The sequence below is a fragment of the Cheilinus undulatus genome, linkage group 23 (assembly GCF_018320785.1).
Source record: "Cheilinus undulatus linkage group 23, ASM1832078v1, whole genome shotgun sequence".
Classification (NCBI taxonomy): domain Eukaryota; kingdom Metazoa; phylum Chordata; class Actinopteri; order Labriformes; family Labridae; genus Cheilinus; species Cheilinus undulatus.
In genome coordinates this window covers 23016914-23042256 of record NC_054887.1, presented here as the reverse complement: position 1 = coordinate 23042256, position 25343 = coordinate 23016914, and the positions used below count along the sequence as shown (strand labels likewise).

Sequence of the window (25343 nt, the reverse complement as noted above, 5' to 3'; positions counted from 1 at the left end):
TGCAGTGATCTTTGAGAAACATGTATGAGATGAGATTGTAACGCCTGTCCTCTGTCGCCCTCTGCTGGTCAAAAAGTGTCCCTGCAGTCAGGAAATTGGGTTGCATTCATAATGCAAACTTTGCTTATGATCCAGTAAGAAATGCAAGACATGGTAAGTTTATTGATAGAGCATGATTTGTGCAGAGCTGTACACAAAGTATCAGGAAAAAATGTGAAAAAACAGAACTGCAGATAAGCTGACCAGCTGGCCTTTAAAGTGTGCCAGTTTGCATCTACACTACCAGACCAATCCAGATAAAGGCAGCCCAGACCACCTCCATATGCAGTCTGAGCTATCAGATATCAAATTGTCCTTAGTATATCCACACCTGGTATTGAGGATTAGCATTTGGTAATCAAGGTGTGTGTTGATATTAGGTCTAGATGTGGTCACACGTGTGGATTCAGAGTCCAGGGCTGCTGGCAAAACTGGCTCCATGAGAAAGAAACTCCCTGCTGATTCCAGCACTGTGCCACAGGATGCTCTCTTCTTACTGGGTTGGTATGTAAAGGGAGAGAAGCTCTTGTATCTGGGTGATGGTGAACCAATGGGAAAGTGAATCTGTCTCTGTGGAGGTGCACTGACGTCTTCTCTGGTACTGTGTGTGCCAATGTGTTATCAGACTGATGGAAGAACGGAGATGGGACTGAGATCAGATGGCCAGAATGTCCTATACCTGCATATCACATGGAGAGAAGAGCATAATTACTCTCCTCTGTTAGACTTTGTAGAATGAATTTACCTTAAAGAGTCATATATGGACTACGGGAAAAAATCACTGCCAGCTTTTTTCCTGTTGTAAAGGAAACAGAAGCCAACAAATGGTATTACATCACATCACTGCAATATTTAGGTTTATTTTTGTTAAATATGAGATAACTTTAGATAACTTCTATTACAGTAGAATATTCAGCAAAACTGCAGCAAGACATCCAAGCACAAATCGCTTATGGGCAAACCCAGTGAGCATGAATTTAACCGAGAAGATATTTGCAGTGTCTTACCTGTGTGTGAAGTGATACAGTAGTCATTTTGCATCTTTCTGGCAGCTGTGTTGGATGTAGAGGAGGCAGCTAAGTTTTCACTGTGAACTCTTGACACTCCCGTTGCCTTCAGATCAACACAAACATAATTCTTCAATGTGTATTTGTTGTCTGAGTATAACCAGTAGCAATTCATATATTATAGTGTTTATTTCCTTCAACAACAAAAGCAAGGCAGTTGTACCCTTTATACACAGTGCAATGGAAGATGATAAGGACCAGTGGAAAAAAAATACTCAGTTTAAAGAGTCTAAATTTAGAGACAAAAAAGTCAGAATTCTGACTTTAAGGACAAATTTGAAACCTCAACCCTGGCTCAAATTGTACAAAATTTGCAATGACAGTAGGAAACCTCCCTAAGGGGGCCCCATCCGGCATGGGTAAAGGAGCCATCTGCTGGATTTGAACCAGGGCAACACAGCCTATACCCAAAAACAGCCTTTACAAGAACATGCAAAGCTGTGGTTGCATCAAATTTCATATGAAAACAGCCTCATTCTGATTGATAGAGGGAAATATGTGACATCACCCCAGTCACTTCTTAAAGGCAACACTTTTTCAGGCTTTTCTAACAAAAATATGTGCCACTGGTCTGTCCTCAATCCCCCCAAGAATCAGAAAAATTCATTTCCTCCATCCTCCTCTTTCCCAGCCTTTATGAAAATGTGTGCTAAAACAAGCCGTTCTCAGATTTTCCCCTCATGATGTCATGTGGGGAGTTAGCACAGCCCCAGATTTGGTTTGCCCTTCCCCGCTTGGGAGAAAGTTCCACCCTCGTCTCCTCATCCTCCTCTCAGCTACCATCTGAGAGGAGGATGAGGAGAGCCACATCGACTAAGCCACCTCCATTTCCTGAGAGGGGCGGGGTCATGGGCGGGGTCAGGGGTGGAGTCAGACAGCTCAGTAACATTTAAAGCCACAGACACAGAAACAGCTCGTTCTGAGCAGGGCTGAAACAGAGGGGATTATTTGACAAAAGTCCAATACTGGAGTGTTTTTTCAGCGACAGACTTCACAGAAATGTTTTGGGGGCCCTCTGAGACCAATATAAACTTGTCTTAAAAGAGTAAAATATGTGACCTTAAGTAAAATAGAGAAGTGAATGAATGGAAAAAATCTTTCACATGAAACAAGCAAAGCAGTTCTGATTTTAGCAGAGAACAGTCTTGCTTTCTATGTATTGATCGCTCAAAGTGAAAGCCTGTTAAGAAAAAAGGAACCAAGGTTTTCTCACTTAGTGTTGATTCAAGCTGTACCTGCTGAGATGTGGAGCTGTGTGGCATGGATGGAGTCACTGGAACAAACTCTCTTAGTTTTTGAAGGCCTGCAGCTGCAAAAGAGAAAGTGTTTTTTTATTGTGTGAATGTGAAAGCACATGTGCTAAAAAGCCTCTCACTGCCACTCAGTTTGTTTTGCTGAGGTTAGATTGTAGTGTTGTGCCAATCCTCTTTATAGTCCTTGACTTAAGCATTTAAATCCACACACTTACTCTGCATGCTGCTTCTGTGTTTGGCCTCCCTCCTCCATTTAGCCCGCCTGTTTGAAAACCAGACCTTCAAGAGATACAAAGTTAGCAGCTAGCGTAGGAACAGAATGCTTGTGTGACATTTTCATGGTTTAAAACAATGATTCTACCTTGATGGTGTCCTCAGGCAGTTTGATCTCAGATGACAGTTTCTCTCTCGTGTACAGATCTGCATACTGGCTGTGAGAGAACTCTGTTTTTGGGGATAGGAACAAGCATTTTATTGCAAGGCTACACATAAAAACATAGCAGGGCTGTTGGTTTTAGACTTGCATGAGCTTTGAAAGATCACCTTGCTCGAGGGCAGTGCTCTGCTCAGGGGTGAAGGTGGTGCGGTTTCTGTACTGGATGCCTTTAGGTTTGTGGTCATTGCTGCAAACTGTCTCAAACACATCGATTACATTCAATTCCTCCCCGATGAAGGAATTGAACCCTGCAGACATAAAAACACACGAAGCATTGGATTACCAGTTTACTCTGAATTCAAGCAAGACCCAACTAAAGCGCCTGCTTCAAGACTCATGAGGAGGTTCAGCTGGTTTGAAAATGGGCTGAATTTAAAATCAATGCAGAGGTTAAAAATTGCCTGGGGCTTTTTCTTCCAAGGGGTCTCAAGATATAGTCATTATAGGCATGCATGAAACAACATCAAAAATGCATTTCAACGAAAAATGTGCATTTTTAATGCAAATAAAAACTAAGAGTGGATAAAATAGTATCAAACAAATTTTGATTATGTAACAGCAAGGTCTGAGCCTCTTAAAAATCCCTATAGCACCTTCATATCAAGCAAATTCTAGACGCCTGACTATAAACCAATGACAATATATTCAAATACATTTAATTTGATATAGAGATGATGGTCTTCTGCTTTGTGGCTGAGCTGCTGTTGTTCTTAAACACTTCCACTTTCTAATAATCCCACTTATAGCGGACTGAGGAATATCCAGCAGGGATGAAATTCCCTGAAATGTCTTTTGCAAAGGTGGCATCCATCCCAGTACCACTTAAAGTCACTAATCTCTTCAGAACAACACACTTTGTATCACAAATGTTCACAAATGTGGACTGCATGACTGGGTGCTTGATTGTAAACACCTTCTGATTGAATTAGTTTGTCCACAGAGCGTATGTTGTTCTCTTGCAGTGATGTTTTTTAGGGAACCCTAGTGGGAGACCCTAGCATCCTTGTTGCTAACTGTTAAGAAAGCAGGATGAGATTTTTTGTCATTTTTTATAAGACAAAGTCACAGAGAGATAAGAGGTACCACTTTGTCCACAGGGGTTACCAGAGTCCCCAGAAACCTAAAGTTCCCTACAGAGGCTCTCACTTGAGAATGTACTGATGCAAATTGTCAGTATTCTTGTCAAAATTAAGTTCAAAGTTTGATCTAATGAGGAAATTGCTAGTTCATTTCACATGTTATTATGTCAAGGGTTCCCCATTCCCACCTTTATCCTCAGGAATCTTATGAGCTTAAAGCCGGCTCACCTTGCTTAGTCCTGCTGTGCGCATTGATCTCCATGCACATGGGTCCATGGTCCAAGTGAATCTTTCTCAAGATCCGATTTATGGATGACACCTTGGAGAACACAAGAGCGAAACAATTGTATTATCTGACTGAGCATTCATGAGGGTGAGATTTCAAACATCTCTAACCACAGGCTGCTTTATCATTGGTCAAAAGAAGGCAGCTACCTGGGGCCTGAAGATCGCCAAAGGTAGGGCTGGGAAACAGATCAAGCTTTTACAAACCAAGGAGACAAACTCCTTCACGCTGGCTAAATTGCACACATACACTCTATTGCCAAAAGTATTCGCTCACCTGCCTTGACTAGCATATGAACTTAAGTGACATCCCATTCTTAACCCATAGGATTTAATATGACGTTGGTCCACCCTTAGCAGCTATAACAGCTTCAACTCTTCTAGGAAGGCTTTCCACAAGGTTTAAGAGTGTGTTTATGAGAATTTTTGACCATTCTTCCAGAAGTGCATTTGTGAGGTCACACACTGATGTTGAATGAGAAGGCCTGGCTCTCAGTCTCCACTCTAATTCATCCCAAAAGTGTTCTATTGGGTTGAGGTCAGGACTCTGTGCTCATCCACACCAAACTCTCTCATCCATGTCTTCATGGACCTTGCTTTGTGCACTGGTGCACAGTCATGTTGGAACAGGAAGGGGCCATCCCCAAACTGTTCCCAAAAAGTCGGGAGCATGGAATTGTCCAAAATCTCTTGGTATGCTGAAGCATTCAGAGTTCCTTTCACTGGAACTAAGGGGCCAAGCCCAGCTCCTGAAAAACAACCCCACACCATAATCCCCCTCCACCAAACTTTACACTTGGCACAATGCAGTCAGTCAAGTACCGTTCTCCTGGCAACTGCCAAACCCAGACTTGTCCATCAGATTACCAGATGGAGAAGCACGATTTGTCACTCCAGAGGACGTGTCTCCACTGCTCTAGAGTCCAGTGGCGGCATGCTTTACACCACTGCATCCGATGCTTTGCATTGCACTTGGTGATGTATGACTTGGATTCAGCTGCTCAGCCATGGAAATCCATTCCATGAAGCCCTCAACACACTGTTCTTGAGCTAATCTGAAGGCCACATGAAGTTTGGAGGTCCGTAGCGACTCACTCTGCAGAAAGTTGGCGCCTCAGCATCCGCTGACCCCCCTCTGCCATTTTATGTGGTCCAATACTTCATGGCTGAGTTGCTGTTGTTCCCAATCACTTCCACTGTGGAATATTTAGGAGTGAGGATATTTCACCGCTGGACTTGTTGCACAGGTGGCATCCTATCACAGTACCATGTTGGAATTCACTGAGCTCCTGAGAGTGACCCATTCTTTCACAAATGTTTGTAGAAACAGTCTGCATGCCTAGATGCTTGATTTTATACACCTGTGGCCATGGAAGTGATTGGAACACCTGATTTACATTATTTGGATGAGTGAGTGATTACTTTTGGCAATATAGTGTATATCAGTAGGCCTCACTCCTCACCAGTACCGCCCCCTCTCCCAAATGTTGCCAACATATTTGAGCAGTTTAGACAGCATCCTCTCCCTCCCTCTAAATATGACTAAAAATTTGACTTTCTTACATTTCTGTAGTGGGGAAATAAGGACAGGCTCTGTCTGGACACTGACTGGATATTTTCATTAGGTTTACTAAGGTTCACTACTTAAAGGCCAAAATATTCCAGAGTAGAAAATAATGAGCATTCATAGCTGGCTGAGTGGCTGTTTACTTCTCTTTTTCTCACAGTAACATGAACATTTCTGCCAGTAAGTACAGATTTCTATTTTGGTCAGGACAGAAGAACATTAATCCTCCTGAGAGCTGAGCTTTAGTCTGGGATGCATTTTAAGGTTCTCCCACTTGTTAAGGATAAGTAGGAGTTGATAGTTTAAATATGTTTTTGCATTAATGATGTCTGAAAACCGCCTGAAGGTTCTGTTTTTGCAGAAAATAGCAGCTCTGATAGGTTTCAGAGCAAATGTTTTGGCTGTGTTGGACAGCTGGTTGGCTGTTGGGGGTCTTCAGTCAGTAAGAAATGGTGTCAGTCATTGAGAGAGGGATGGAGGAGTCATTCTGATGATGATAGACAACAAGGAGTTTTTCAGGTCAAGCATAAACAAAATTCCCACTAAAAGCTTTAAATTTCAGGGAATTTTCTTTTCCAAAATCCAAATAAATTCCCTGAAATGTCAAAGATATTTCCTAAAATTTGTGTGAAAATTCTTGAACATATTTTTAAAGTATCCCATAAAAAGTACCCAAAAATTCCTCCCAACATACCACAAATGTTTCAGGGAAATGTCGTCATAAAGCCTTAATATTCCAATAACCCCACTATGATTGATTTAAGTAAATGGAGAAGGACTAACTCCGGTCTTTGCCAGGGGCCTCCGTACGACTAAAACCGCCCCCGTCTCTAACTTACACTGGGGACTTTAGAGGCCTTGCATATCCTTGCTGTTGCCAGGCGTTTCTGAATCTCCCAGGCAAAAATGGTCGGGTTTTCTCTTTTGCACTGGATGATGGTGGAGATGACACCAGGGGTGAGAAGCCGAGGTCTGCTCCCTCCGATGGTCTTTGGTTCCAGGATCCCTGTACGTCTGTACCGGCTCAGGATCTTACTGACGCAGCCGTTGGACACCTGGAATGCACAATTTCTTCAAATTTCGGTGACTTCTGAGTATCAAAAGTCAACTATATACTGGTAAAAATAACACAAGGTAAATTTCCTCAATACAGTGTATGCAACCGGGCTTAAAACCGCCATACCCGGAGAATCCTGGAGATCTGACTTGGACGGACTCCCTCTGATGCCAGTTCAATCATTTTCCTCCTTTTGGATTCCGGGAGAGGTCTGCCATTCAGAAACATCCCTCCGAGCTGGTTTACAGTTCCACTACCTTATGACATCAGAGGTTAAACAATGAAGAATTAGGGACTGTTTTCATATTAGTCACACTCAACCTGCTAAGTGCAAAAAATGCACTTTTCATACAGTAGCAATTAAAAAGATGATATGCTAATATTTTATTCTACTTTCATTGAGCTAATGTTTTCACCTACAACTGATCAAATATTCATTGATTTTTAAAGATTTTAACCCTTTGAATGCCAGTTTTTTGCCACCATATTTTCATGTCTACTACATGCAAAGTAATTTTTTGGTGTTGAATTATTACAGCCTGGGTTATGTCAATGATTAGTAGCAACATTGATTTTTATGCATTTTATTTTTGCGTGTTGAGCATGTTTTTTCAATATCATATCACATATGGTAAAGATGACGCCATCTGGTGGAGAGTAGTAAAAATGATCAATTCCAAGGCAAAAGCCCAGATTGACACCCAGCTATAACAAGATGGAGGTGAGATCAAAAATTGCAGTTTGAATTGGTTTCAATGGTGCATTTTTGCGCTCAACAGCTTGAGTGTAACTCTTGCTGGTAAACAGTGTATTTTAGACTTACTGTAGGAGCTGAGCTGGAAATAACAAGGTCAAATAAAAGTAAACACTCTTGCCAAAATTCATGCCATAGACATGAACACAGCCAAAATGATCAAAAAGTAAAGAATGGAAAGCGCGTAAAATGCGCACAGCCTCCCCCTAATGGTTAAACCCCTCTTTAAAGTATGTTCAAACATCCAACCTCATAACAAGAGCAGAGTTCACACGTAACCGGTGCGTAAAAATGTTCCATAAATTCTAATAAAAGCGTAAAAGTGCCATCACATTTACCTTTGCTTGGCAGATCAACGTTTGCTCCGCACATGTTCGCTCCCTTTGCTGGAAGCTTCTGTGATAGAAATACAAACTTATGTTCCTTGTACTCCCTCTGGTCCAGGTACCTGCGCGCATCCGTAACAAAGAGAGGAATCACACCCTTCTGCACTAATTTATAGACCTCGGCGTGACGTGGATGAGCGTTACCTGAAGTGTCAACACCGCCTGGTAGTGCCTTTATGCATGTGGGAATTGAGACATTTAGATTTAAGACCATATCAAAATAAAAGCTGGATTTTTATCCTTGTAAAACTTTTATTGCCATCCAGTTTTCTCAACAGTATTTGAACTTAATAAGAAAATGGATCATGGGAATTTTAACAGTTCTTCCAAATAGTTATCTAGGATAAAGCTCTAACTGATATTTTATTTAATTTTGGACATGTATGATGAAATCTTTCAATGCTGTGTGCGCAATGAGTGCTTAAGTCCATCAGAAATGGAAAATAAATGGTCAGAAACCTGCGCTTGTGCTTGACAAATCAAGTCAAAATAGTTATACTTTCTTAAACATAATTTAATGATTGTGTCATTGTTTTATTGGAATGTAAAAAAGCAGAAAGTCTTATCTTTGCTGCGCAAAAGGATCAATTAGATCTGCCAAATGAATTGCTCCAATGGTGCCAAATTACGCGTTTAAACCTCTAGATTGTGGAAATTTGTGTTTTCGTCCAAATTAAAAAAACAGTTCTTCTGCCATCAGCCAATCGACTCATCCAAGCTTGGTGATGCCCTTTTACGCAGTGGCTTCCTACAGTGTCATGAAGACACATCAGCTTTTCAGTGCCTCACAGTTTACTCCTTGAACGTTCTACTTTGGTGACTGTTATTCCTTGAAAACAAAGGCACTGATTTTATGTTTTACATCAACTAAAACAATCAACATTGACAGGTTTTTCCAACTGTCAAAGTGGACTCGTGGTCACGTGACTGGAGCATCCTCTCCCAAGTAAAGTGTCTGCAGATTAAAAAGGAGCTCTGGCCTCCTTTCCATAAAACAAACATTTGGAAATCTGCGCCAATGACGACTGCCATATGGTAAAGTGCTTTTGATAAATCATAAATCCATCAGCCGGTCTCTCTTTATTACATTTTCTTTCAAAACGTGAACAAATAGACTCCTGCATAGGCGCAAGGAGAGAGCCAATTGGGGGACCTGGTTTATCCAGAAGAGGCAGGCTAAAATAACCCTCACAGATGTTCCTTGGGCAGCCAGTAGATAAAAATGCGCTGTAAACGTTTCAAAGGGAAATATTTGACGAGCAAATATTAGCCTATGTGAAAAGGCAAACCAGGCTCGTCTTTTGGCTTGTTTAATGACTAATTGAATATAATTAGTTGGGTCCACACAGATCGAAGTGGCATCAGAATAAAGGCTGAGATTTTAAAATGCCATATGGCCGAAATTATACATTAACCATGAGTTAGTGGACGATAATCCTCTGTGTACAATCAGCCAGGTTGGATGGAGGACACCCATTCTTGGACACCATCATCTCCTTGCCAACCGTGACACAGGACAAATAAAGCGAGCTTTTTTTATTTATTACCGGGGAGCTGATGTGGTCATTCATTTATGGTACTTTATTACGCGCACAGTGTGTTCCAGACGAGGTTAATTAAGGTACTTAGTTTGTTTAATTAAGATAGCACAGCATATTCGCTGTGCGTAAAATATAATCTGAGCTCGCCAATAATGGAGCTGAGATTAAAAGTGGCAGAACTAGGCCAGGATTTAAATTAACTGGCTCTTAAACTTCCCATGTGTTTGTCTGGCACATAAAATACACATACTAGTGCTTTATGACGTCTGTAGGCTGAGAAAAGTGCGGGAAAATCATCCGCGTAAAAAGGTTTCCAAAGCTATCCAAACGCACCGTGGTGCCCTGGTGCGCAACAGTGTCCTCTCTGACGAAACTATGAAACTAATTTAACCACTTTGTCACCAAATTTCTGAAGTTTTCAATTGTATTATTTGACAGAGACTAGAGAGAGAGAGTGTTTTTATTTTCTTGTGCCGGTTAAGATCCTTTTCTATATTTCCTAACCCGTTTATTTTCGGGTCATTGGCCAAATGCGCACAACAACGCCTACCGTTATGGAAGCCTACCATTCAGTCTCTGACCATGTCTTGCAATCTTTATTTCATTGTTTTCCGTGAAACAAGTTTAACAGTGTCATTAGAGCTGCTGGCAGAAATTTCCACTCGTTTTTCTTGAGGTTTGAAGACTCAAATTGGTTAATGATGCGGTAATTACACGTTACACAGCTGAGTTAGAAAAAAAAAGTGTATTCTGACTTGTAATTCCACATCACAAACTTTCTAAAACGTGCTCTTTATCTAAAAAACCCTTTTATATCATATATCTTCTTGGGTTTTTTATATTGTTTTTTTAAATATTGTCCTCAATCATACATTTGTCTGTTAAAAAGGTGAAATAAGAGGAAATTCCTTAAAATTTTGATCCAGATCTGAGTCATTCCATAGAAATGTGCACTTTCAAGGTTGTAAAAGTAAAAAAAATATATGTTTTTGAACACTTTAAGTCATTCATAATTATTATATAACTTAAAAGCTCCGTAAACCTCCATAAACGAAAGCTCCCTGATTTTTTTTAATGTGTTTTGATATTTATCAAAAGATCGCATACACCATTTTTTGTCACTTGTGTTACTGGTGTCAAAATCTGAGATAAAGTCAAACTTATTAGTTCAAAAGGTCAAACCATAAAATTAAAAGTCATAATATTATTTATAGAGGGTAAATATATGAGATAGAAGTCGAAATAATTAGTTTAAAAGGTCAAAATATGAGATAAAATTCGACAAAAAGAGAAAATAAAAAAGTGAAAAATGCGCACTAGTTATGTTAAGAGTGGGAAGTTGTCAATTCAATTTACCACTTAAGATAGAATGCAATAGCATTTACTATGATGAAAAAATGCCGAACACTTTTAAAACAGTGATAACTACCATGCTTTAAAAAAATGTAACCACTCGCAAAAATATTATTTAGTAATTTGTAAAATTCAAAAGGGGCTATGGTGGTCTCAGGTAGAAAAGGAAAGGTTCCGAGCTCCCTTGAAAGCAGCATTAGCCGTGTAAACGCTATGCTGACGTGTCGCAGCTCTTGCTCCGGAAGGCTTTATTTCAAGTTGTCTACGCGGTACAGGCACAGCTCCATTCGCTCCCATACATTCTGCTCACTCGGACCCGGAACGGTTTTGACGTGTGTGTATGCATGGCACAGTGTGTTTCCGGTATAACGTGTGTGTTGATCGGTGCTCTGCCTTTTTCTCTTGGCTTTCAGTAGAACAGTCACTGACTTTAGAGTCCCTGCTCCCTTACCTGGTCACCCCTTAACGGCGTTGTAACCCTAACCAGTGGACATGGCATCTGTTTCAGCACCAGCGCAGACAGCTCCTGCCCCGGCTGCTCCTCTGCAAAGAGGAATTGTGAAAATGGTAGGAAACCTAACATGTGAACTGTGTGCCTACTACGTGAGTCTGAGGATGGCTAGTTAGCTCTGCCAACCAACGACTTGTAACCAGCTCTCTCCTGTCCTACAACTCTGATTTAACTTAATTTACTATGTGAGCACAGTTATACGTTGAATGCAGGTGTTGGCATTATGTTACTTGGAACTGTCACAAACATTAAACTCACTTGGCAGTGACAGCATGTCAGCTAACGTTAGCTGCTTTGATGCTAAAGTGGCTAGCCTGCTAATAAGCTGAAGGTAGTTGATGTTAGCACATGTTTGCTACTCTGCTAATTAGCCATAAGTGACAGTGGGGTTTCAGGGTGATTTAACGAACATTTAACGTTGAGAAGTACAATGTGACGAGGGTTAATACATTTCTGCGCCTTTAAATCTAAACTAGACAGAAACTAATGCCATGTAGTAACTTGTTAGCTTCAACGTTAACAGATGTTTAGTTTCCCAGCTAACGGCTAGCTAGCTAAGTAACGGTGAACTGACCACTTGGTTGTGACTCTAAAGAGCAAAGTTTGTGGTCAGTGCTCCTCTACATAGGGCTGAAGGCATATATAACATAATTTACAACGCAAGTCGCACGTTAAAGCTTTCCCTAAAGTTATTTGGTGTAAAATGAAGCGCCAGTTGCTGCGCATATCGTTTTATATTTTCCTAATCAGCGTTTCCTAGAAATGCCGTTGTGTCATATTTCAGCGGTGAAACCAGCCGTTATTAGCGTAAAGATATGCCGGACTCTGGAGAAGTCATGATGGTTTATGGGCTCAAATACTTCCAAGTGACAGACGGGGCATTTCCTCTGTGTGTTGGTTAAATCCAACCACGGGAAACTGACACGTAGCTGAAGCCTTCTTGCCCCTATAATCTACCATTCATGTTGTGTAGGATCTGTGCGTTCACATCCCACTTCTCTTTTTTTTAGTTTACTCAGACCAGGCACTTTGATTAAAGGACGAGTTAACCTTTACTCAATTAGATAAGGCTGGCAGGGATTTTCTGTATTTGCTATTGTTTTGCCAATGGAAAGAGCTGACCAGCAGACCACCTTTCAAAGAAGCAGACTTGAGCGTATGCTCTGTGTCCAGGGGCAAAATTGTTTGACACCGAGTGAAGATGCTTTGAGTAGTTATTATGAACTTTTAACTTCAATATAAATAAAATCAATAATATTAATACCTGTTTTGATACCACTGTAGTCGTAGACTACTGTTGGTTTATATTTTTTATCAAATTCAGTCACCAAAAGTTGTATTCCAATTCTAGCACACTGTCGAAATTGCGAAGAATATCTATGTTGCCAAAGTTTTTGCAATTTAGATAGTGTGAAAGTGTCTGCTTGCACTTTTTAATCATCAATTCTTCTCTTATGCAAGTATGCTATGAAACAGATGTTTGTTTTTGTCAAATTCAGGCACTTTTCAATACTACAGCGTAATAAAATACTGGAGAAACTGTGAAAAATCCTGTAATGGCACTAAGAAATCCAGGACTCTGAAGAAATCGTGTTAGTTTATCTGCTCAAATACCTCCAAGTCACTTGTTTTGATACCACTGTAACCATTAAAAAAGCCATGGGCTACTAATATTTAGCATTTTTGTCATATTCAGTTACCAAAAGTTGCATGCCAAACTCAGCACATTGTCTGCATTGTAAAAAATATCTATGTTTGCAAAGTTTTCATGCAGTTTAGACTGGTGGTTCCCAGCCTTTTTTCTTCTGTGGCCCCTTTACTTGTATCGAAGAAAACCTGAGCCCCCCCCCCCCCCATGGCCCACCTGGGATAACAAAAATGATGCAGTGTTTTCTAAATCAACTGAAGTAAACTGCTTTGAACATGTTTTCCTTACCAAAAGAGTTTTGTTTTGGTTATTTAAAAACTGTTAGTTAAAATATGCAAACCTAATTTTGACGTCCTCAGAGCAGACAAGGCCCCCTTAGGTCTAAGGACCTGGATCCCAGGTTGGGAACTTATGATCTAGACAGGATGCTTCCGATTTCTGAATAGGTGTTTTTTTTTTGTTTTTTTTTTAATTTTATTTTGGCACCTTTTAATACTATCTTGCAACACAATACTGGAGAAATCTGTCACATTTCAGCTGTGATTCTAGCCTTTATTAACATTAATAAATGTAGGAGTCTGAAGAAGTCATGCTAGTTTATGTGCACTTATACTTCCAAGTCACTTGGTAACAAAAAAGAAGCCCTAGGCTACTAGTATTTCTTATTTTTATCATATTCAGTTATTAAAGGTGCATGCCAGCCCCAGCGAGCTCTCTACAATGCAAAAAATATGAATGTTGTCAAAGTTTTTGTGCTATTTAGACTGTCTGCAAGAGTCTGCTTGCAAATTTTGGCTCAACAATTCCTCTCACATGCAAGTATTCTATGAAATAGATGTTTTTGAATTCGGTTTTGGCACTTTTCAGTTCTAGTGTTCAATAATGTATCATTTGAAAAAGTGGTATTGGAGAATTAAACATTTTCACAGCTTAAATGGGTTGTGACTTGGTTTCAGATTGAAGGGGTTAGGTGGGTTAAGTCGTGCTCACTATTTTCTAAGAGAGCGTACTCAACAATAATAACCCCAGTCACCAGGTGCATGTACACATTTATTTTTCAAGTCATGTTGTCAACAAGTAAGTATGTGTGTCCTCCCTTGAGAAGATCTGAGAATAGGTCACACTCTTGTGGGTTTATTGCCAAAGGAATAGAGGGTTTGGGGTTTGGTTTAGGAATAATCACAGCATCTCATTGTCAAGACACATGAATATCATTTTATAGAAATTTTTTTTTTTTTTTTTTTATCACATAAGTTAAATTTGGTTTGCAGATGCAAATGCATTCTTGTCCATTTGTCAACTGAGGAGGTTTCTCTTATTACCCTGTCTGGTCAGTGTATAAAAATTACATTAACCCCCCCCCCCGCTGCCTAGGCTACACTTGGCGGGACTGAGTCAGACAGAGGAGAACGGTGGTGAGTTGATGAAAGACTTTATCTAGCTCACATCTAAGATCAACAGCCCCTGGTGATGCTCCCTGCAGACACTGTGGAGAGCCTGCAGATAAAAGGTGTTTGCTCAGATTCGTGTAAATGCCATGGTTGTCAAACCCAAGAGGAGGTTATCTATTTTTTTTCTGTATTTAGCTACGTTATCAGAGGGGGGGATCTCCCCTTGCGTTTGAATGACATGCTGTCGCCATGGCAACATTTGGCTTTCAGATGTGATATCTTTCTTTGTAATTTACCTTTTTTGTTTTTACTACTATCACTAACAGAATTGGCAACTTATTTGCATTCAAACGACAACCTACGCAAACATGTATGCAGTTCACCTAATTGGTGTTTTACTTATGCTTTTTACAGCGGTTTTAAATTAGTTCTGGATGACTGTCCTACAGAGCTTATATGTGCTGCAACAAAATAAAAATGCAACAGTTTACTAAGTGCAACAGAGTGCATAGAGAATAGAAACTGAAAGCTACCGCCTGCCCATCCATCCTGCCCTACAGGTGTCTGAAGTGTTGTGGAGTATAATCTATTGCCTTTGATTTGCATAACCTCTGTTGTGGTGAAAACATTAAGGAAGAAAGAAGAAAATCCTAAATGGAACAGTTGCCAATACTTACTAGCGTAATGCTGTATAATTTTCAAACATTGACAGTCTTCTTTTTTTGTGATCCCTCCAGGTCTTGTCAGGCTGCGCTATCATTGTCCGGGGTCAGCCTCGAGGTGGTCCACCCCCGGAGCGCCAGATCAATCTCAGTAATATCCGAGCCGGGGCCATGGCCCGCAGAGCCGCCCAGGGCCAGCCCGACACCAAGGACACCCCTGATGAGGTGAGCAGCTTTACCCTATTGTGTTTGTGTTTGTTTGTCTGTGTTTGGCAAAGGCAGAACAAGGTCTTACTTAACAGCCCTGCAGCTCCCACTGTGATAGTCATATTGGTGGGTGAATGCTGATGTGTGGGTCTTTGTTTTTGCTGTTGGCACAAGGTTTGAACTTTGCAACGTCTAACACAAATCAGTATAAATTTGTATTCAGAGCATATAAGATTATATGAATGATGATATAGCCTCAAGGTCAATATTTTATTGTCAATTCTAATTTTTGTATCCTGCATTTTAAAAATTGAAACCTCACATTTAGACAGTTTCTCTGCCTGCTCTGCAGCCACATAAAAATCTGTTAAAGTCTGAAGGCTGTGTGGTTCAGACATCTGCCTTGAATAAAGTTTTTTTTAAATAGTTTTATTTTATGCATTTGACTTTTATATCTCAGACACTCTGCCATGCCTTTTCTTTTTCAGATAAAAAGGAAAGAATGAAAATCCAATTAAATAAGCGTACTTAGAGATAGTTGGACTAAAATGATGGCGCTTATCTCAAAGCCTTGTTGATTTTTTTTTTTTGCAAACATGAAGGCATCTAATCATTAGTGGATCCAGTAATTTAAAATTGAAAGGAATAATACGAAATTGAACAAAATTAAATACAAATTTATGCAAGCTTCTAGCTACGACTGTTATCAGGAAACAACAGGATGGGCAGTAAGGACTTCTAATGAACCTATCTGGTCTAGGAAGAGTTCTAGTAACAGTCCTGGGTCAATCAATCAATCGATCAGATCTTTCATTCATTTGCATAGGATCAATTCATAACCGAAGTGAGAGGGTAGGTCTAGACCATACTCTCTGTTAAGTCATTTTAGAGACCCAACATTAATCCACCAGAGAGAGGCAAGTGATGGATAAACCAAAAGAAAGATGTAGAAAAAAGTGCTGTTTTGTCTTTATAATGTATCAACCATTCCTATGGCTGCCCACAGAACTGGCTGGACCCTTGAACACCCCAAAGGATGGGCGCTCTCCAGTTTTGATTCATTGATTACATTAATGCATGCATGTTGGATCAGTTGCATTGGTGCTAGCCTCCTGGAAAACAGTTACTTCATTTCAGAATCAGAATCAGCTTTATTTGCCAAGTATGTGAGCACATACAAGGAATTTGACTCCAGTAACTTTTACTCTTTTGTACAAAAAAACACAGAACATAAATAAGCATGAGACAAAGATATATACATCTGTACAACATAAATTAGGCTTTAAGAAGCAAAGAAAAATTGGAAAGAAAAAAGAAAGAGCACATATATGCAGCGATATGGGAGTATGTACACTGAGTATATACAATAATGCAGAGTTGTTATAGTTGAAGTGATGGTTTTGGACCTGTGCTACTTTTTACCCCTTTTCAAAACGTTTTCCACCCAATGTGTTTGCTCTTGTATGCCACTTTTAACCCTTTCTTAAAATGTATTGCTCTTGTTTTGCCACTTTTTTCCCTGTTGTGCCACTTTTCATCAATTTTGCCATTGTTTTGCCACTTTACGCCCTTTTTTTCTACTTTTTTGCCACTTCTGTCCCTTTTTTGCTGCTTCTCACAAACTTTTGTCTCTTTTTTCCCCCAATTTTAAGGCTTTTTTTTCTCCACTTTTTGGCCAATTTTTAAAATTATTAAGCCCCTTCAATCCCATTTTTGCAGCTTTTTACTCATTATTGCCACTTGTGCCACATGTTTGTGACTTCTTTTTGCTAGTTTTAACACCTCAGTCCGTTTTTGAAACTTTTTTGGCACTTTTATTTATTTATTTATTTATTTTTTTACCACTTTTGGCCCTAGTTTGTCAGTTTTGTCAGTTTAACTCTTTTTGCCACTTCTTGGCTGTTTCCTGCCACCTTTATGCCAGTTTTAACCTGTTCTTGACACTTTGTCCCTATTTTTTGCCTCTTTTCATTATTATGTAAATAATTCCCATTTAAGTGGTCTCAGTTTTTTCTGCTTTTATTATCTGGACTCCTGATGTCTGTGCACATCATGGGTTAGCTTTGAATTGTTTAGTTCAGTGTGCCCCTCCACATTTTAACATTAATTAAAAGTAATTCTGTTTTTAAAAAGGCTATATTGTACTACAGAATAAATAATAGAATTATCGTTTGTTGCTTTGATTAGAGTGATAAGTGTAGTTATTATTATTAAGGTTAAAAATAAGACATGATTGTCACAGCTTAACCTTACAGTGGACCATACTTTGCAGACCTCTATGTGCCCCCAGTTTGTCTGGGCCCCAGAAAGCTCTCCCTTTTATCCCCCCTTATGGGCGGTCTTGCTTCTTGCATTGCAATGATTAACACTTGACATGGTGAGGCTTAATAATAAGCCCACATTGGGTTTCCTTACCTCACCTGGACAAACTCACTTGTGTACTTTCCTTGTGAAAGTTGTGCTTATATCAGTTGTAACTTCTCTTGTGCAAACACTAATTCATAAATGATGAACTAACTTACCTGTGTAAGTTACACTGTCCTATCCAGATATGTTATTGTTTGGTCTTTAAATATGTTTGCACTACAAATGTGGCACTTTCTTTCCATATATTTGCCAATTTTTCCACCAGTCAAGTTCTTTTAAGGGGAAATTAGAAACCGCACATTAAAAATATGGATGGAAACCCCTCCATTGTGTATGAAGGCTGCTATTCCCACCTTGTTCCTGTCATTTTTTGCGTTAATGTTATGACTGGGAGGAGCCTAAAGAAAACAATCTCCTGTGGGGTCACAAACTTACCATACATTATCCAATTTTCTCAGGCATTAATGAACAATTTTTACCAATGATAAAAGGTTTTGTTGGCCAAAATATCGCTTGAGGTTCTTTGTGATTTGACTGTCTATGGAAGTGAACTTAAATATTTCTCTTTTTTGTAGCCTTGGGCCTTCCAAGCCAGAGAGTTTCTGCGGAAAAAGCTAATCGGCAAAGAAGTGTGCTTCACTGTGGAAATTAAGACCGCTTTAGGCAGAGAGTACGGCATGGTCTACCTGGGACGAGGTAAGTCCACTTCTGAAATCAGAAATTGGCTTATCATGGATTGAAATGACACTCTAATTTCATGAGGGTAGAGTACTTCAGAATTTGTTTTCAGTGAGGTTGCCCTCACAGCCTGGTTGCTCACTGCAATTTTAACAGAGAATTGCTTGCAGTCAACTGTTAAATCAACACACCAGCTGAAGTGATAACTTCACGTGCAGTCAAGTTTCCAGGCCTGAACGAACTTCTGTTTAATTGTTAAGAAGAAAATAAAAGGGCATTTAATTGTTCTGTTATTTTTTCCCCTCTGTCCTCTCTTTTTAGACACAACAGGCGAGAACATTGCAGAGTCTTTAGTGAATGAGGGCCTCGCCACAGTCCGCAGGGAAGGAATCAGAGGGAACAAGTGAGGATTTTTGCTTCTATTGTCTTGAATGTGTTATTTGTCAGTTACATTGAAGGGTTTCTATTCACCTGAATGGCTGAGTCATGTACAGGTACAGGACATTAGCAATAAACTGCATCTTATAGTACCACAAAATATGGAAACTGTTTCCCACTGAGACATTTTACCATTTCATGAAAAATATTTGCTCATTTTGAATTTAATGGCAGCAACACATCTCAAAAAAGTAGGAACAGGGCCATGTTTACCATTGTGTAGCATCCCTTTTTCTCCTAACAACAGTCTGCAAATGTCTGGAAAGTGAGGAGACCAGTTGCTGGAGTTTTGGCAGAGGAATGTTGTCCCATTCTTGCCTTATGTAGGATTCTAGCTACTCGACCATCCTGGGTTTTCCTAACCAAAATTTTTTGTTTTATGATACAGCAAAAGCTTTTTTATAGTAAAACTGGACTGCAGAAAGGCCAGTTCAGCACCTCTCTACCATAAGCCATGCTGTTGTGATGGATGCTGTATGTGGTTTGCATTGTCTTGCTGAAATATGCAAGTCCTTCTCTCCCTGTCGGAGCTTAGATGGGAGCTTACGATGCTCTAAAACCTCTATATACTTTTCAGCATTGATGGTGCTGCACAGATGTAATTGCTAGGGCTGTAGCGATACACTAATCTCACGATACGATGCGATACAATTCTATACACTTACATCATTTTCTGAAAGATTTTAAAGGGACAGTGTGATTTGATGACATCTTGTGACTGTTCCATTGAACTTGATTGAATTAATTGAATTGAAAGCATCAATAACAATATATATCTGGCTCTGACTGGACAGAGACTGAGTCTAATTGCTGCTCACACCATAGGCACTAATACAACCCCATACCATCAGAGATGCAGGCTTTTGAAATTTGCGCTGATGACAAGCTGGATGGTCCCTCTCCTCTTTAGCCTGCAGGACACAGCGCCCATGGTTTCCCAAAATAATCTCAAATTTTGATTAATGTGACCACAGAACAGTTTTCCATTTTGCCTCTGTACATTTTAAATGAGCTTTGGCCCAGGAATATGGTGGCATCGCTGGATCATGTTCACATTTTGCATTTTAAAGCTTTAACTTGCATTTGTGGATGGCACGGCAGACTGTTCTGACAGATGATGATTTCTTAATTGCTCTTAAGCTCAATCAGTGATTTCCAACACAGAGTCAATATTGACCTTCAGCCTTGCCCCTTGTCTCCACCCCAGAGATTTCTCCAGATTCTCTGAATCTTCTGATGATATTATGTACTGTGGATGATGGGATATTCAAAGTCTCTGCAATTTAACATTGGGGAACATTTTTCTTTAATTCCGTCACAGTTTTTGCTTGTAGTTTTTTTTTTTTTTTTTTTTTTTGCAGAATGGTGAACCTCTGCCCATCCTTACTTCTGAGAGACTGCCTCTCTGAAATGCTCCTTTTATACCCAGTCATGTTACTGACCAGTTGACCCAATTAGTTGCAAAATGCTCCTCCAGCTTTTTCATAAGTACCACTGTCTTTTCCAGCCTTTTGTTGTCCTATCCCTACTTTTCTGGAGGTGTTTCTACCATCAAATTCCCAATTCCCAATATTTTTCATTTAATAAGTTTTTAATGTTCTATTGTGAGTAAAATATGGGTTTATGAGATTTGCAATTACTACATTCTGTTTTATTTACGGTTTACACAGCACCCCGACTTTATTGGAATTTGGGTTGTTTATTTGTTTTGATGGCCTGGTTGACCTGAAGCATTGTTGTAGAAGAGGCTGATGCCATACATGCTTTCCCTCCAAAACTGTTTGCCCAGTCACAGTGGTTGAAGTAATTGTTTACCCTGTCAAAGCCGGTTTTAGTTTGCAGCGGACCTCTTTGTTTCACAGAAAGAGGCATGATGTAATCATCTGCTTGCTTAAGCTCATAGCAGCACATCACTGGTAAATCTGCAGGGAGATATACATAAGTCCTCAACTGGTTGACTGCAGTGAATTGAGATAGAGCCATAGAGTCCCAGATGGTGGCAGCATTACACTACTGCTACAACAATGTCCCTCTGAAGCCCTTTTCTGCCACATTGCCCTCAGGCTGTAATCCCCTAAATACACTTACACACCCTTCTCTATAAGACAAAGTGCTGTATATCCCCCCCAGTGGCAGTATTTGCACATTACACACATTACAGGCAATTTGACTCATGCTGCTACATTTGTTTCCTCCAACATGAACAGAGATGATGATGTGAATATTTTGCCACTAATGACCCATATCAAGCATTCTGTGCAATGGCCCAGAACAGGCGCTAATGTAAATGATGCTTTAAGTGTAAGCGGGCATCATTTGGCCAAAGGGGAGACCCATTACTCAGTGAGGACTTAAGGCTGTAGTTTTTCCCTCGCTGCACTAGCCTTTGATATCATTACCCCTCGTGACTGGCTACACTAACAATGATGCGATCATAATTATAGGGGTGATTAGAATGATGATGGCTTTGGACAGTGCAGTTAAATGCGATGAAGAAGCGCACTGCGGCTCAGATAAACTGTCAGCCAATTCACAGATTTAAGTGCTGAGGCTGTGCTGAGCAGTGCACCAGAGCAGGCTGGGGGCACAGTTGTTTGGGGCTGGTTTTCATTGGTTTATTAGAGCAAGAATGAACACGCAGACACTTAATACTCTCTCACAAACACAACACACAGAGCACAAAGTTGGATTAGAGCTCTCTCCTGTCAAGTTACATGTTCCACCTCTGAATATTTTGGATGCAAAATGTTGTCTCTGCTTTCACCAGATAGCTGAACTTTCCTATTTTAATCAGTTTTAGGAGGAAATGAGTTGTAATTCCTGAAGGATTTTCCATTTGATCACAAAATTTTGTTGAAAAAATTAAGAAACAATCAAGTATTTTGTGCAAATGGCTATAAATCAGAGTCCCAGTGGCACCTATATAAACTCATGATAAACTGTTATTGCATTTTGGACCTTTTGGGATATACTGAATATTAGTGTAACATTTATTTTTTATTTGACATTTTTTTCAGCTGTTTTGCCACCCTGAGACTGAGGAATTAAATTCAGTTTGAAGCTAGGGAACATATATTTCCTTAAAATTCAACACTCACTCGGAATGTTTAAACTGATGTGACAAATAAATAAATAAATAAATAAATAAATAAATACAATATTTTTTTCTTAACCAGAAGAGGTCACTGCCTCCTTTTGTGTCACTTATTTGATGCCAGTGCTTGAAGGAGGGACCTCAAATGAAGAAATGTTCCATTGAATTTTGGATAATTTAAATAAAATCTAATTTATTCATTGAATGTCTTCAGTCTTATGTCTTTTGAAAACTCAAATGCTGAAGAAAATCTGACGGTGAACCCAGAATCATTACATCTACTGTATGGCAAATCCAACTAATCCTTTGATTGCAACTTCAACTATTCTCTGTGAAATAATTACTCATCAGCACTTCAGTGATTCTTTGGTTAGGGAGGACCCTTATCACAATCACGTGGCAGGTGGGGTTTATGCTTTATCCAGTTAATCAAAATACATTCTCTCTTTATTCTCAAAACTTCTAATAACTTTCCTGCTCTAAAAATTATACAAGGACCCAGATGTAGGAACATGTATAAGCTTTCTAACAGAAAACAGGCTTTTTTGTAGGCTGTTTAATGCTGCTGTGAGGATCTTCTGGTTTATGTTGATCTTAGCACCCCTTGTGGATCAGGGGGAACTCTTAGCTCTTAGAATATTTTGTTCTGTACATGTGCAGGTGTTCTGTCAACCAAGACTGCCATCATGTACAGGTGTATCTAAAAACATAAGAATCTCAAGAATTGAAACTTCAATATATTATAGATTCATCAATATCAGGTAAAATATCTCTAGACTTTTTTTTTGTTTTAATCTTAAAGACCCTGTAAAGTGAAAGTAGATCTGTGTTTAGGTTTGTTGTATGACAGCTCACTGTGTTATAAACCCCAAGGTCAAATTTCAGTCAAATTAAATTTTTCAAAGTTTATAAAATTTAGCTTCAAAATCATGAAAATGAGGTAGTAAAATCTGCTCCAGTATGAATGAATTAATTTTCAGCACAACTTTGCAAATTGAACTTTTCCCAATATTGTAATATTTTGACAAAGTGGAATTTAGTTTTCATGAGCCGTAGTCATCAAGATTAAAACAAAAAAGTCTTGAAATATTTCACTTTGTATGAGATGAATCTGAAATTTATGGGAGTTAAACTTTTTGAAGTAAATCCCAGGAAAAATGAAAATTTTTCTTGATATTCTAATTTTTTGAGATGCTCCGCGGTCTCTCATAGAGAATCCTTACCGTGTAAAACATAACTGTTGTTTCTGCAGTGTCTTATTAAGTTTCAGCTGACATCTACCCCAAACAGTAAATTCAGGCATTAAAATGTAGAATACAGCTGTACAGTTTTGACCAAAATGATAATTGTTTTTTTTTATGTATATTGAGTTCACAGTGAAACAAACAAAATTGATGCCAGATGGAATCACCTGTTTTCATAATGTAACTGTGAGTTATGGCATTTGGGTGACTTTATAAAATTCCCGGCTGATAAACTGGATGAAGAAGAAGAGCAAGTAGGATTCAATCTTCTGGTTTCAACAAGGAACAACATTTGATTTTTTTTTTTTTTTTAACTAAAGGGACTCAAAGTCTGGGGGATTTTTAACACAGTTGGAGCAAGTGGAGCAGCAACAGCAGCAGTTGAAGCTGCAGATGCCAGAGTATTAACTAGGTGATTGGATTGTTGACTGCCAGCATTACTACGGGTACTTCCAATCATTTATGATAAGGGGACATTTTGTGCCATTCAGATTTTTTCAAGCTATTTTGGCTGTGTTGAATGAATATAGCTCAAATTTGCCAAAGGATATTCATTGTGGTTAACATTTTTTAGAATTCATCTCAGTTCCTTAAATTGGCCTAAAATGGCTAAGCTACACAGAAACCTGACACATTTGTTCCTAAGGACAAAAAATGTCCCACTGAAAACCACTGAAAACACCAATTTTGATTCAAAATTATCTTAATATAAACTAAGGCATTCCATTATGTTAAGATTTAATTTTGGATTACCAGTGTTGTATTTTTAATTCTTATATTTGTCCACCAGATGGCGCTACTTTTTCCCATTCAAAGCAAAATTTCACCGTTTTTAATGTTTTCTACAAGGGTGCCTTGCCTTGCTTGTTTTGTTGATTTTGTTCTATTAAAATCAGTGGAGTAAAGTAAACATACTGCTCCTTAAAAAGCTAAAATCCCCCAAATATAATTAATATTTAATATGTTTATTTCAGGCTGAAGTAGTGTTCAAAGACTGACTCATCTGGAGTGGAAAAGAATATAAGTATTTAATATTTTAATAGCTGATGTCAGAAAGCTTGCATTTCATGTCATTAGGACCACCTGTGTGTGTGTGGGTGTGTGTGTGTGCGTGTGGGTGTTTTTTTTTTTCCACATCTCACACTACAAAAAAATAACGCATCAAAAACAGTGTTGCTGCTAATCACTTACCCATCTCAGGGCCTAACAATTATAATAGTCTAATCCTCCTTGAAATGTATTTTTGAAAAAAAAAACAATTTGTTCAATTAAAAAAATCCATGCAGTTGTAAACATACTTGCCTTTAAATGGTTAAAATCCTCCAAAATGTATTTACAATTTGATATGTATGTTTCAGGCTGAATTATTTTTTAAAGACTGACTTGTTTAAAGTGGAGAAAAGCTTACATGTATTTTTTACATCAGTTTTTGGGATATACACATGCTAGAATATTCAAAGAGGGGTTTAAAAGGGTGATGTACTATTTAGAAATAGTTCTACTGGACGACCAGTCTTCTACAGGCAGAGCATGCATTTTACACCAGCAACCACCATCACTGGTCTTTCTTTGATCATGGGAAGGCCAAAATCGTGATCGTAATTAAAATCTAATTGATTGTGCAGCTTTAAGAAAGAAATAATCAAAATTTGTTCTGATGCTCATTTCTTTTGTATTTCTGAATTTAGTTTAATTACAAGCAAAAACTCCTCACATGAGTTTTGTTCCCAACACTTTGCAGCTGTTTGTGTCAGCCAGAGATTGCTTCTAAAATCCCACAGATGAGTCTTTTGTTTGCTGTCTGAGGTGTCATCATACCACTGAGTTTCACTTTAACTTGATCAGGCGTAAAAAAATTGTCCTCAGACACATTCATTAATCTCTCCCACTCAGTCTTCCAACCAGTCAGACATTAAAGATGTTTGTCCTGAGATGACTAGAGTGCACCGGCCAGGTCAGATTTCATTGCATTAAAAGTTAAAACTACAGGCAGGGGGCTTGGCTGATTGGTTTATATAACACAACCTCCAAAGCAGACAGGAGCTTTGTTAGCATGGAGTCTAACTGTGCTGTATAGCACCCCATTGCTTCCCAGAGGGGTGCTATGACTGAAGGATGAACTGTGATCATTGGGGCATTAATGCTCAGTAGAAGTGGAAGCCTTCTTGTCTAGCTCACCGGGGAACCTACACCCTCTTCAAATTGCACAACACTGAGCTGTAAAAGGCGTGCTAAGGTGCAACATTTTAGGTCTTTTAAAAGTATTTTTGGTTGCACAGGGGAGCC

General features: G+C 39.2%; 2 protein-coding genes across 2 annotated transcripts in view; one reads left to right on the top strand and one right to left on the bottom strand.

Annotated features, from left to right (window-relative positions):
- Nucleotides 1-431: 431 nt before the first annotated feature.
- pax4 (paired box 4) lies at nt 432-7909 on the bottom strand. The gene is made up of 10 exons (XM_041781356.1): nt 7876-7909; nt 6910-7040; nt 6566-6781; nt 4103-4193; nt 2903-3043; nt 2721-2803; nt 2575-2638; nt 2342-2409; nt 1047-1152; nt 432-718 (listed from the first exon to the last, which is right to left on the bottom strand). Exons 1-10 carry the CDS (start codon nt 7907-7909, stop codon nt 432-434), a joined length of 1221 nt encoding a protein of 406 aa, XP_041637290.1.
- Nucleotides 7910-11123: 3214 nt separating this feature from the next.
- Nucleotides 11124-25343, top strand: part of snd1 (staphylococcal nuclease and tudor domain containing 1) — a 284136-nt gene continuing 269916 nt past the window's right edge. The window contains exons 1-4 of the mRNA XM_041780449.1: nt 11124-11384; nt 15105-15254; nt 18179-18299; nt 18603-18684. Of these exons, the coding sequence (XP_041636383.1) occupies nt 11310-11384; nt 15105-15254; nt 18179-18299; nt 18603-18684 (428 nt within the window). The 5' untranslated portion in view covers nt 11124-11309. The remainder of the gene's footprint in view (nt 11385-15104; nt 15255-18178; nt 18300-18602; nt 18685-25343) is intronic.

Coding starts and splice junctions, on each gene's coding strand:
- pax4 (XM_041781356.1), bottom strand. CDS start 7,909: ATGTGCGGAGCAAACGTTGATCTGCCAAGCAAAG. Junction 3,044..4,102: donor GCACAGCAGGACTAAGCAAG/GTGAGCCGGCTT, acceptor TTATGTCTGCAG/GGTTCAATTCCTTCATCGGG. Junction 2,804..2,902: donor GAGCACTGCCCTCGAGCAAG/GTGATCTTTCAA, acceptor CCCCAAAAACAG/AGTTCTCTCACAGCCAGTAT.